The 12,706-nt window shown below is 39.2% G+C and overlaps 1 protein-coding gene across 1 annotated transcript in view; it reads right to left on the reverse strand.

The window, feature by feature from the left end:
- The window catches only part of pwp1 (PWP1 homolog, endonuclein), a 42,405-nt gene that overhangs the window by 14,323 nt on the left and 15,376 nt on the right, over positions 1–12,706 (reverse strand). Inside the window, exons 5-12 of the mRNA XM_063004079.1 lie at positions 11,641–11,737; positions 11,390–11,500; positions 8,769–8,893; positions 6,479–6,543; positions 6,272–6,368; positions 6,064–6,125; positions 5,823–5,934; positions 326–416 (exon numbers count right to left, since the gene is read on the reverse strand). Of these exons, the coding sequence (XP_062860149.1) occupies positions 326–416; positions 5,823–5,934; positions 6,064–6,125; positions 6,272–6,368; positions 6,479–6,543; positions 8,769–8,893; positions 11,390–11,500; positions 11,641–11,737 (760 nt within the window). The remainder of the gene's footprint in view (positions 1–325; positions 417–5,822; positions 5,935–6,063; positions 6,126–6,271; positions 6,369–6,478; positions 6,544–8,768; positions 8,894–11,389; positions 11,501–11,640; positions 11,738–12,706) is intronic.

The raw sequence follows: 12,706 nt of genomic DNA on the forward strand, positions 1-12,706 counted from the left end.
GACACACCTTGGGACACAGTTTGGCACTGTTTTGATTCCAGTGGATATCATTTTTTCCCTTTAATCACTGAGAAGGAATGCATGTCATTGCTGTTCTATTCAAAGTTACATGCACACTTGTCATGCAGCAAGTACATTTCCTGACTTAGTACCCGAGAATTATGTAACACATTATCACAGTTATTTTTTTTAAATATTATTTGTGAAGGCTAAAGCTTCAGATGATGACTTTTTTAAGAAGGCTGAGCAAACTGAATCCACCTCAACTAACCATAATAAAGCAGTTAGTAAAAATGTATACATAAATACAACACTGGTATTCTACCTGACACCTCTCCATCATGTGCCCTCAAAGTGAAGATCAGTTTGTCTGTCCGTGCGTCTAAACAGTAAATAAATCCATCTTCTGTACTTACCTAAAATGACAGTTAACACAGACAGTGATAAACAATATACATTTATAAGATAATGTGTTTTTGTTTTTTTTGTTGAGACACATAATATAGAGCAGATAAAGTTATCACTAAAGCAAATTCACCAACAGTCTGTTGCTGTGATTACTTTTGCAAACAATTGCAAATACTGACGTATTGGCCTTTTAAGTGCTTAGTAAAGAGGTGGGTCTTTAATAGTCCTTTGAACAATCAAAAGAATGCAGGCGTGGGGCGATGGACAGCTGGCTATTCAGGACAACACCAAGGTTTTATGCATTGTCAGATGGGTTTGATTTGAGAGTTATTAAGAGAGATGACTAGGTCTTGAGTTGGAGACTAATCTCCAGGAATACATTTAATACATATCAGCTCTGTCTAGCTGCGGTTAAGTTTGAAGTGATTATCTGCCAGACATACAGAGATGCGGGCTGAGACTTGTGGGTCTGAAGGAGGGAACGACAAAATGAGCCAAGTATTATATGCTTAGGAAGAGAGGGGGTGTAGATGGAAAACAGAAAAAGACCAAATACAGAGCCCTGGGGACATTAAAAGAGTCCCCAGTTAAAAGAGTGCATGGATAAGCCATAAATCACCTCCATGACATTTAGCAAAAAAAAAAAAAAGTAGGAGGGCATACACTGCCATGCTGTACCAGTTATTTTAAGGCTGGACAGAGTGTGCAAGAGAATGCTATGATGAAGTTTGCAAATAGGTCAAGGAGTTTGAGGACTAATGACAATTAGGCTACTTTGGCTGCATGAAGTCTCTCAGCGATAGCCACAAGAGATGTTTATGTAGAGTGTGCTGCCTTGAAAAAGAGGAGATCAACATTAGATTTTCACCACTTTTTCTCAGCTACTCTTAATCCGTTTCTATTGATGTGCAATGAATCTGAAAGCCAAGGTGCAAAGTGGGAAGGTTTTCCTTGTTTGAGGGAGTGAGGACAGAGATAGTCAAGTGATGAAAGAGAGGACAGTAAGGTATTAGTAGCAGTGTTGAGTGGGAGGGTAGCGTGCACATCAAAGTTTGGCAAAAAGGTTAAGATGTTAAAATTCAGAGAAGTAGGGAGTGAAGATTTAGTGAAGTGTTGGTCGGAGAAGTGAGGTGGACCCTGAGGTCAAAAAAGCTGAGGATGGTTGGTCGAAGACAAGGTCCAAAAGATTGACCTCTTTAACAACAGCCCTCTAAGGAGGCAAAGAATGAAACACGGATGGTACTTGATTTAGATGCATGCAATATTGAGTGTGGTGCAACCTGGCAATTCCCAGATACTCCAGTAGCAAGTGGTTTACTCCTGCTATAGACTGCAATGACTAACATGGCCATGACATGGTAGTGTGTATTGTCCTGTTATAAGTGTATTAGGTGTTGTAGTGTTGTTGGGATTCTGGGACGCACAATGTGTTAATCTCCTTCTGGTCTTTTATTGGTGGACACTTTCTGATCACAGGACACTGTTAGCTGTAGATGTTAAAGCAACAGATGGACAAAGTACATCTGTATGCTAGGTGTGTTTGTAATGCAGGGGTTTCCCATCATTACATTTGTGTTTTGCATATATTAGTTAAATCTAAAACATGCACCAGTAAATAGTTTAGCAATAAAAAAAAGTAGGCCAAATGTCTCCACAGCAATGTGGATCGATCAATCAATGACTGACCTCCAGTTGTCAAGTGTTAGGCGCTGAATTGTTGGCGCTTAAGGCTGACCACCAGTTTAAGAGCAATTACTAAGTATTGCATATCTACATAAGCTTTTATCTTTTAATAAATAAAATGACCCTTTAAAATTGTATTTTGTGTTTCCTCGTGTTCTCTTTGACTTATTACTATTATAGTAATTATTATTATGAGCCGTCAAGTCTGTTCCAACTCCTGGCAACTATTTGGATAGTGTTTCCCCCAGAACATCCTGTCTTCTGTTTGGATCTTCTGTCACTTTTTTTTAGCATTACCCAACTTCTCTACTGATGCTGACCTTTACTCCTAACAATGGAGAGCCATGACTAACACACTCCCCCTCCGACACATGTGGGACATAAAAAATTTAGCAAAGTCCTATTTGGTGATGAATCAGAGTTTGATTTTTACAGCAGTAACAGAAGGACTTAAGCATGGTGGTATATTCAAAAAGCATGGTGGGAATATTAAAGCCCTATGGTGTTTTGCTTACTTTGGAGTTGGGCACTTGCACAGAACCAGTTACATCTCCTCTAACAAAAGAGATGTAGGGTTTACCAGACTTGTGTTATACCCTATGACTTGGATCTTTGTGGAGTAAAATAATGACCTAAAACAAATATAAAAGCTTTGCAGCAACCAGATGAAGTCCAAGAACAGGGAGACATTGTTTTTTCCAGACCTAGACTCTGTGAAGCATTTATGGAGGCGTTGACATCATGCATTCACTATGTCACAAGTTGCCCTTTGAAACATGTTGGTATAACATGGATTATCAGATTTTAATCAAATTTAAGAAGTTTGAGTGCAATTTCATCACTATACCAAAAGAGGCACAACAAATAAAGAGTCTGTCTAATTATAGGCCAATTTTAAACCTTTCTTTTATCTCCAAGATTCTAGAAAGTCAGTTTCCAAACAGTTATGTTCTTATCCGCATGAAAACAGTATTCATTAAACATTTCAATCAGGATGACACTGGAAAACTGATCCAAGCGTTTATAACTTCTCGGTTAGATTACTGCAATGCTCTTTTCACTGAATGCTCTGGTAGATCCATAAAATCCAATTGGTTCTAAGTGCAGCAGCTTGAGTGCTAACTAAAAAGTTTGAGCATATTAGTCCTGTTTTATCATCTCTACACTGGCTGCCAATTAAATTCCCCATAAATTACAAAATACTTTTACCAACCTATAAAGCGATACATGGTCTGGCTCCAGAGTATTTGAGTAAATTTATTGAGCACTACAACCCAGCATGCTTTACTTCGTTCACAAGGTGCAGGGTTACTCATAGAATTCAGCTGGTGGGAAAGCATTTTCTTACATAGCCCCATAACTTTGGAATAATCTTCCTGCATCTGTTTGGGATTCAGACACAGTCTCAATGTTCAAATCCAGATTGAAAACATATTTATTTACTCATGCCTTTGATTAGTCTTTCCAAACTAGGGGTGTGTGGTTCCGATACTGGAGGTCTGGTGCTCTCACGTTTGTCAGAATTTCTGTTTGGCTTCTAGCTGTGCCTGGTTTCTGACCCCTAGGACTGGGACTGCCCACCCAGACCATAGACAAGGCACAGAGCTTGGGGGTTCAAGGTTATAGAAACGTGTGGTGATCAGGGATGTTGTGTTGCTGTCGTTCTGCCTCTTGTCTGATCACTCAGGTTTGTTGACAGTGGGGGAGGTGTGTGTTGACATCCTGTAAAAGCCCTCATGACTGTGTTACCTGCTAGCTCTCTCTTTTAAATTTGTTATAAAAAAATTTTAATTTTAGAAAATTCTAAATAAAAGCATTTCCACCGTGTTCTAGTATTGTGAGTTTTGGCAACCCCTATGCAAAATAAAGGAAATCAGAAAACGGGTCTTCTTTTTTCTTTCTTTAAAGCCTATAAGTTATTGATGTAACTGTGGTCCATCTTCGCCATAACCTGATAAAGTCACTGATTGTTTTTACACAAACATGCAACAGCATCGTAGTGCTTTATTCTTTTCAATAAAATGTTAGTGTATTAGTATTGGATTGGGGTGGTGGTACTCAGTATTTCCATTTTACTTTGCAGCACAAAAGTCTTAATAATACATACAGTGGGGGAAATAAGTATTTGATCCCCTGCTGATTTTGTAAGTTTACCCCCTTACAAAGACTTGAACAGTCTATAATTTTTATGGAAGGTTTATTTTAACAGAGAGAGACAGAATATCAACAAAAACTCCAGAAAAAAAACATTAAATAAAAGTTATAAATTAATTTGTATTTAATTAAGGGAAATAAGTATTTGATCCCCTACCAACCAGCAAGAATTCTGACCCCCACAGACCGGTTATGTGCACAAAAGGCACACAAATTAGTCCTGTCCCTGTATAAAAGACTCCTGTCACAGAATCAGTTTCTTCCGTTCAGATCTCTCGACCACCATGGGCAAGACCAAAGAGCTATCAAAGGACGTCAGGGACAAGATTGTAGACCTGCACAAGGCTGGAATGGGCTACAAGACCATCAGCAAGAAGTTTGGTGAAAAAGAGACCACTGTTGGTGCGATCATTCGAAAATGGAAGAAATACAAGATCACAGTCAATCGCCCTCGCTCTGGAGCTCCATGCAAGATCTCACCTGGTGGGGTAAGAATGATTCTGAAAAAGGTGAGGTCAGTCCAGAATTACATGGGAGGAGCTTGTCAATGATCTCAAGGGAGCTGGGAGCACAGTCACCAAAAAAACCATTAGTAACACACTTCGCCGTAATGGATTGAGATCCTGCAGTGCCCGCAAAGTCCCTCTGCTCAAGAAGGCTCATGTACAGGCCCGTCTGAAGTTTGCCAATGAACACCTGAATGATTCAGAGAAAGCTTGAGAGAATGTGATATGGTCAGATGAGACCAAAATTGAGCTCTTTGGCATCAACTCCACTCGCCGTGTTTGGAGGCAGAGAAATGCCCAGTGGGGATGGTGTTCTTGGGGTCATATCTAGCATTTCTCTGCTCCCAGCTCCCTTGAGATCATTGACAAGCTCCTCCCGTGTAATTCTGGACTGACCTCACCTTTCTCAGAATCATTTTGACCCCACGAGGTGAGATCTTGCATGGAGCTCCAGAGCGAGGGCGATTGACTGTGATCTTGTATTTCTTCCATTTTCGAATGATCGCACCAACAGTGGTCTCTTTCTCAACAAGCTTCTTGCTGATGGTCTTGTAGCCCATTCCAGCCTTGTGCAGGTCTACAATCTTGTCCCTGACATCCTTTGATAGCTCTTTGGTCTTGCCCATGGTGGTCGAGAGATCTGAACGGAAGAAACTGATTCTGTGACAGGAGTCTTTTATACAGGGACAGGACTAATTTGTGTGCCTTTTGTGCACATAACCGGTCTGTGGGGGTCAGAATTCTTGCTGGTTGGTAGGGGATCAAATACTTATTTCCCTTAATTAAATACAAATTAATTTATAACTTTTATTTAATGTTTTTTTTCTGGAGTTTTTGTTGATATTCTGTCTCTCTCTGTTAAAATAAACCTTCCATAAAAATTATAGACTGTTCAAGTCTTTGTAAGGGGGTAAACTTACAAAATCAGCAGGGGATCAAATACTTATTTCCCCCACTGTACATTATGAAATAGACATTAAACATTTGTATAGACTATAACTCAAAAACCACTACACATAATTAGAATTAAAGGATTGGATTAAACATAAAAACATCTGAAAAAAGTCTTACAAGAAAGTTGCAGGGGGAGAAGTGATTCCACACAACACGCTCCACCTGACCGCTGAACCGCCAGACACGATGACTGGATTCAGGATTTCGACAGTCATATAAAATGGCAGATCTAGAAATGCAGTGAATATTATAGTACACTTGCTGCAAAGACATAAATGCATACTATATTACAATATAACTTTACTTTTAATGACTTTTTTTTTTTTTTTTTATAACTTTATTTTCTATGTTAGCATACTTATCATAAGACCCAGTGATGAGAGTCTGGGCTTCAAATGGATGGAATTTTATGGTTTGGACCTAAAAATAAGAAAAAACTATTTGAATAATTAAAGCTGAACAACAATTCCGCTATTTTAAGTGTGGTCTTTGCATTTAAGGCTTATTATTACAAATTTACAATCACTGATTAATAGTGTTTCTTTTGTGTGTGTGTGTTTGTCAACCTTATCTGTGTGCTGTTTTAATGTTGTTGCTGGCTTGCCGTGCACTAAATCCCAAAGAATCACACTCTCGTCAGATGAAGCACTGCCCAAAACATTTCTGTAAAAAAAAAAAAAAAAGAATAAAATTGTACTGATTCCATGGCTCACATTCTAACAACCTAACACTGATTACCTATCTGCATTACCTAAAACATTAGTTTGACTCACCTAACCAGTTTGTTCCATGATAAATCCAATACTGCATCAGTGTGACCCTCTACAGAATCAGAAGTCTGACAGAAAACAGTGCAGCATGTTACATTCAATCTTATAAAAACTGCACCTCTAAAAACATTTTCATACCTATTAATTTGATTAATCTTTTTTTAAAGATGTCAGTGCAACATACAGTATCTTCATGTTTAATAAGAGCACTCAAGCACAAGTTGTCTTATACAAGTAAAGTTTTGCATTAAATAACAAAGTCCTGGGCTACAATCGGTAAAGCTGTACATTTACTATTAAGTCAATTAGGAGGTAGCAGTTAAAATATTTTATAAACCAAGTACCTTTATTAAGACTTGTATGAATAATTTTTTTAACATACATTATTTTATATGTTATCTGTCATCCTTAGTTTGGTTTGCATGAGTACTGAAACAAATGGAATAAAAACAGATCCCAGAACATTCCCCAATATCAGGAAACACTTAAGGAAACACTGTGACGTAACTTACAGCAACCATAGGAAGATGGCACCAAAGTAAATATACCAGTAAAAAACTATTTTTGTTTACAAATTAACAGAAACATTTTATTTAGTTTTCTTACAAAAAAAACTAATGTAGCAACACTTGTTTTTTAAAACTCTATTCCTACTGTAAAAACACAAAAACAGTAAAAAGTTATATACAGTGGGGTGAAAAAGTATTTAGTCAGCCACTGATTGTGCAGGTTCTCCTACTTAGAAAGATGAGGTCTGTAATTTTCATCATAGGTACACTTCAACTATGAGAGACAAAATGAGAAGAAAAAAAAATCCAGGAAGTGATTAAGTGATTGTAGGATTTTTAAAGAATTTATTTGTAAATTATGGTGGAAAATAAGTATTTGGTCAATAACAAACAAGCAAGATTTCTGGCTCTCACAGACCTGTAACTTATTCTTTAAGAAGCTCTTCTGTCCTCCACTCGTTACCTGTATTAATGGCACCTGTTTGACATCGTTATCTGTATAAAAGACACCTGTCCACAGCCTCAAACAGTCAGACTCCAAACTCAACCCTGGCCAAGACCAAAGAGCTGTCGAAGGACACCAGGAAGAAAATTGTAGACCTGCACCAGGCTGGGAAGAGTGAATCTACAATAGGCAAGCAGGTTGGTGTGAATAAATCAACTGTGGGAGCAATTGTAAGAAAACGGAAGACATACAAGACCATTGATAATCTCCCTTGGGGTCAAGATCTCATCCCGTGGGGTCAAAATGATCATGAGAACGGTGAGCAAAAATCCCAGAACTACACGGAGGGACCTGATGAATGACCTGCAGAGAGCTGGGACCAAAGTAACAAAGGCTACCATCAGTAACACACTACGCCGAGAGGGACTCAAATCCTGCAGTGCCAGGCGTGTCCCCCTGCTTAAGCCAGTACATGTCCAGGCCTGTCTGAAGTTTGCCAGAGAGCATATGGATGATCCAGGAGAGGATTGGGAGAATATCATGTGGTCAGATGAAACCAAAATGGAACTTTTTGGTAAAAACTCAACTCGTCGTGTTTGGAGGAAGAAGAAGAACCCAAGAACACCATACCTACTGTGAAGCATGGGGGTGGAAACATCATGCTTTGGGGCTGTTTTTCTGCAAAGGGGACAGGACGACTGATCCGTGTTAAGGGAAGAATGAACGGGGCCATGTATCGTGAGATTTTAAGCCAAAACCTCCTTCCATCAGTGAGAGCATTGAAGATGGAACGTGGCTGGGTCTTCCAGCATGACAATGATCCCAAACACACCGCTCGGGCAACGAAGGAGTGGCTCTGTGAAAAGCATTTCAAGGTCCTGGAGTGGCCTAGCCAGTCTCCAGACCTCAACCCCATAGAAAATGTGTGGAGTCCGTGTTGCCCAGCGACAGCCCCAAAACATCACTGCTCTAGAGGAGATCTGCATGGAGGAATGGATCAAAATACCAGCTACAGTGTGTGCAAACCTGGTGAAGACTTACAGGAAACGTTTGACCTCTGTCATTGCCAACAAAGGTTATGTTACAAAGTATTGAGTTGAACTTTTGTTACTGACCAAATACTTATTTTCCACCATAATTTACAAATAAATTCTTTAAAAATCCTACAATGTGATTTCCTGGATTTTTTTTTTCTCATTTTGTCTCTCATAGTTGAAGTGTACCTATGATGAAAATTACAGACCTCTTTCATCTTTCTAAGTAGGAGAACCTGCACAATCAGTGGCTGACTAAATACTTTTTGACCCCACTGTAACACCTATACATTACAATACAATACCTTCTTGCTTTTCTTCTTTTTGGACTTTTTGCTGCCCAGTGAAAAGACAGGTTCTAGGCAATCCACCACATCCAAATCCCACACATCAATAACAGGAGTCATGTTTCCTACAGCTGCATAATTCCCTTCAAGTAGGAACATAAGCAAAATCCAATCTAAACCATACAGTGTTCTTTTAAAATGCTTATTAAATTATTAAATCAAAAATATTAAATCAAAGCAGTATTTTGGAACAAAATAAAATAAATTTTTTTTATTAAAAGTACTGTAAAACAATCATGATCTTGTTTTCTCATCTTAATATTAGTGTACCCAGGATCTGAAGTCAGCTGTTTACACATAAAAAGGAATTTTTATACAACCCCAAATCAGAAAAAAACAGAGTTTCTTACATTTACTTTGACTAATTTCATTGCAGACAGGATGAACCTGAGATATTTCATGTTTTGTCTTTTGTTTTGTCTGGTTTAACGGACAAAATCTGTAAAACCAAATGTCTGGTCCGATTGTTTAAAAGACCAGTAGTTCAGTAATTGTCCGCTAGCCGGTGCACGTCTCTCTGTTTTCATGAGTGATAGGCTTTATTTTGTCGGGAGGCTTGCTTTGTTCCCACTGTTTTATGCTTAATTTTTAAAGTTCTAGTGCTTAGTTATCCCCACTCTGCAATGATGGCAAAAAAAAGAATCTCCTCCACCAAACAAGGTAAATGAAATTTCTCCCCAGCAGTATAGTACTCCAATTTTAATATTTAATTTTAGGTTTTACAATACATATTTATTTACGTTGTTCATTTTACTGATTATGTGCATGTAACATGTGCATGTTTAGCACTAAATTATTTTCCAGGTTCCACTGTACATGCAGAGAAATATACAGTGTATCACAAAAGTGAGTACACCCCTCACATTTCTGCAGATATTTAAGTATATCTTTTCATGGGACAACACTGACAAAATGACACTTCGACACAATGAAAAGTAGTCTGTGTGCAGCTTATATAACAGTGTAAATGTATTCTTCCCTCAAAATAACTCAATATACAGCCATTAATGTCTAAACCACCGGCAACAAAAGTGAGTACACCCCTTAGTGAAAGTTCCTGAAGTGTCAATATTTTGTGTGGCCACCATTATTTCCCAGAACTGCCTTAACTCTCCTGGGCATGGAGTTTACCAGAGCTTCACAGGTTGCCACTGGAATGCTTTTCCACTCCTCCATGACGACATCACGGAGCTGGCGGATATTCGAGACTTTGCGCTCCTCCACCTTCCGCTTGAGGATGCCCCAAAGATGTTCTATTGGGTTTAGGTCTGGAGACATGCTTGGCCAGTCCATCACCTTTACCCTCAGCCTCTTCAATAAAGCAGTGGTGGTCGTCTTAGAGGTGTGTTTGGGGTCATTATCATGCTGGAACACTGCCCTGCGACCCAGTTTCCGGAGGGAGGGGATCATGCTCTGCTTCAGTATTTCACAGTACATATTGGAGTTCATGTGTCCCTCAATGAAATGTAACTCCCCAACACCTGCTGCACTCATGCAGCCCCAGACCATGGCATTCCCACCACCATGCTTGACTGTAGGCATGACACACTTATCTTTGTACTCCTCACCTGATTGCCGCCACACATGCTTGAGACCATCTGAACCAAACAAATTAATCTTGGTCTCATCAGACCATAGGACATGGTTCCAGTAATCCATGTCCTTTGTTGACATGACTTCAGCAAACTGTTTGCGGGCTTTCTTGTGTAGAGACTTCAGAAGAGGCTTCCTTCTGGGGTGACAGCAATGCAGACCAATTTGATGTAGTGTGCGGCGTATGGTCTGAGCACTGACAGGCTTACCCCCCACCTTTTCAATCTCTGCAGCAATGCTGACAGCACTCCTGCACCTATCTTTCAAAGACAGCAGTTGGATGTGACGCTGAGCACGTGCACTCAGCTTCTTTGGACGACCAACGCGAGGTCTGTTCTGAGTGGACCCTGCTCTTTTAAAACGCTGGATGATCTTGGCCACTGTGCTGCAGCTCAGTTTCAGGGTGTTGGCAACCTTCTTGTAGCCTTGGCCATCTTCATGTAGCGCAACAATTCGTCTTTTAAGATCCTCAGAGAGTTCTTTGCCATGAGGTGCCATGTTGGAACTTTCAGTGACCAGTATGAGAGAGTGTGAGAGCTGTACTACTAAATTGAACACACCTGCTCCCTATGCACACCTGAGACCTAGTAACACTAACAAATCACATGACATTTGGAGGGAAAATGACAAGCAGTGCTCAATTTGGACATTTAGGGGTGTAGTCTCTTAGGGGTGTACTCACTTTTGTTGCCGGTGGTTTAGACATTAATGGCTGTATATTGAGTTATTTTGAGGGAAGAATACATTTACACTGTTATATAAGCTGCACACAGACTACTTTTCATTGTGTCAAAGTGTCATTTTGTCAGTGTTGTCCCATGAAAAGATATACTTAAATATCTGCAGAAATGTGAGGGGTGTACTCACTTTTGTGATACACTGTAGAATACAGATGCCCAAATTTACAGCTTGATTGATAGGACTTCACAAGCTGTTCCCTATGTCTTAAAATCAAAGTTTGTAAATCTTTAGTTAGTATACTTTACCTGCTCCTTCCTCAGGGTTAGGATCAAAGTTTAGCCACTCTATGCTTAGTGGATAGGCAGGCAGGAGTAGGTCATGGTGAACATACAGAGAGTCCTCCTCAGAGTTGTATACTGTGCACACACATATTTATAAAGTAATTGCTAAAAGTTTAAATTATTTTACAGCCAGGCTGGGGACGAAATCACTTATTAGAAGCAGACCAATTTTATTTACAGTAACTATATGGAAATGAACCCATCAATTTACTGACCATAAATCTCCAGGTTGCAGCAATCCTTCTCAGCCCTACCAGCAAGAATAAGATTATCAGTAGGCTTGATTTGAAAATCTTCTCTTTCATATTGGTCCTAAGATGTAAATAAAAGCAAAAATGTCAATGAAACTGAATCTAATACACCAATTGACTGAGCCAGCAATGATTTTTTTTAAATTCTGACTTCAAAGTCAGAGTGTGTCACTTGGCAATATTAAGCATCAATTCACTCTGGGCAGCATGGGTAATAATAGTGACTTATCCAACAAGGTAATTCAACTAAATTCCCTTAAACTGAACTAACTGCAAAAGGGTTTTTTGGTCTGTTGGTCCTGGATTCTGTAAAGTTGCTTTAAGACAATGTCCACTGTAAAAAGCGCTATACAAATAAGTTTGACTTGACTATCACTCCCAACCCGGCAACTGAAAGATGTTGTGGGTCAGGGTCGAAACATCTAAGGACCACACCTGATGACATCTTCAGACTGAGAGCTACTGTCATAGGTACGTGAGTGATAGCATTTAGAAGTACAACACAACTTCAAATCAGAAAAAGTTGGGACAGTGGTGGAAAATGCAAATAAAATAAATATTCAGTGTTCCTTACATTTACTTTGACTTTTATTTGATTGCAAAGTATTTCATGTTTTGTCTGCTCAACTTCATTTCATTTGTTAATATACCTCCATTCCTGCATTTCAGGCCTGCAACACATTCCAAAAAAAAGTTGGGACAGGGGCAATTTAGGGCTACTAATAAGGTGATTCCAAACAGGTGATGTCAACAGGTGATTGTAATCATGGTTTGGTACAAAAGCAGCATCCAAGAAAGGCAGAGTCTTTGATGAGCAAAGATGGCCAAAGGATCTCCAGTTCATAAACAAATGTGTCAGAAAATGTTTGAAATGTATTAAAAACAATGTACCTCAAAGAAAGATTGGAAAGGATTTGCATATTTCTCCCTCTACAGTCCATAATATCATTAAACAATTCAAGGAATCGGGAGGAATTTCAGTGTGCCAGAGTGATCGGACAAAGGCCAAGGGCGCAAGCTTAAGCTGAAC

The sequence above is a fragment of the Trichomycterus rosablanca genome, chromosome 1, assembly GCF_030014385.1.
Source record: "Trichomycterus rosablanca isolate fTriRos1 chromosome 1, fTriRos1.hap1, whole genome shotgun sequence".
NCBI classification, from domain to species: Eukaryota; Metazoa; Chordata; class Actinopteri; order Siluriformes; family Trichomycteridae; genus Trichomycterus; species Trichomycterus rosablanca.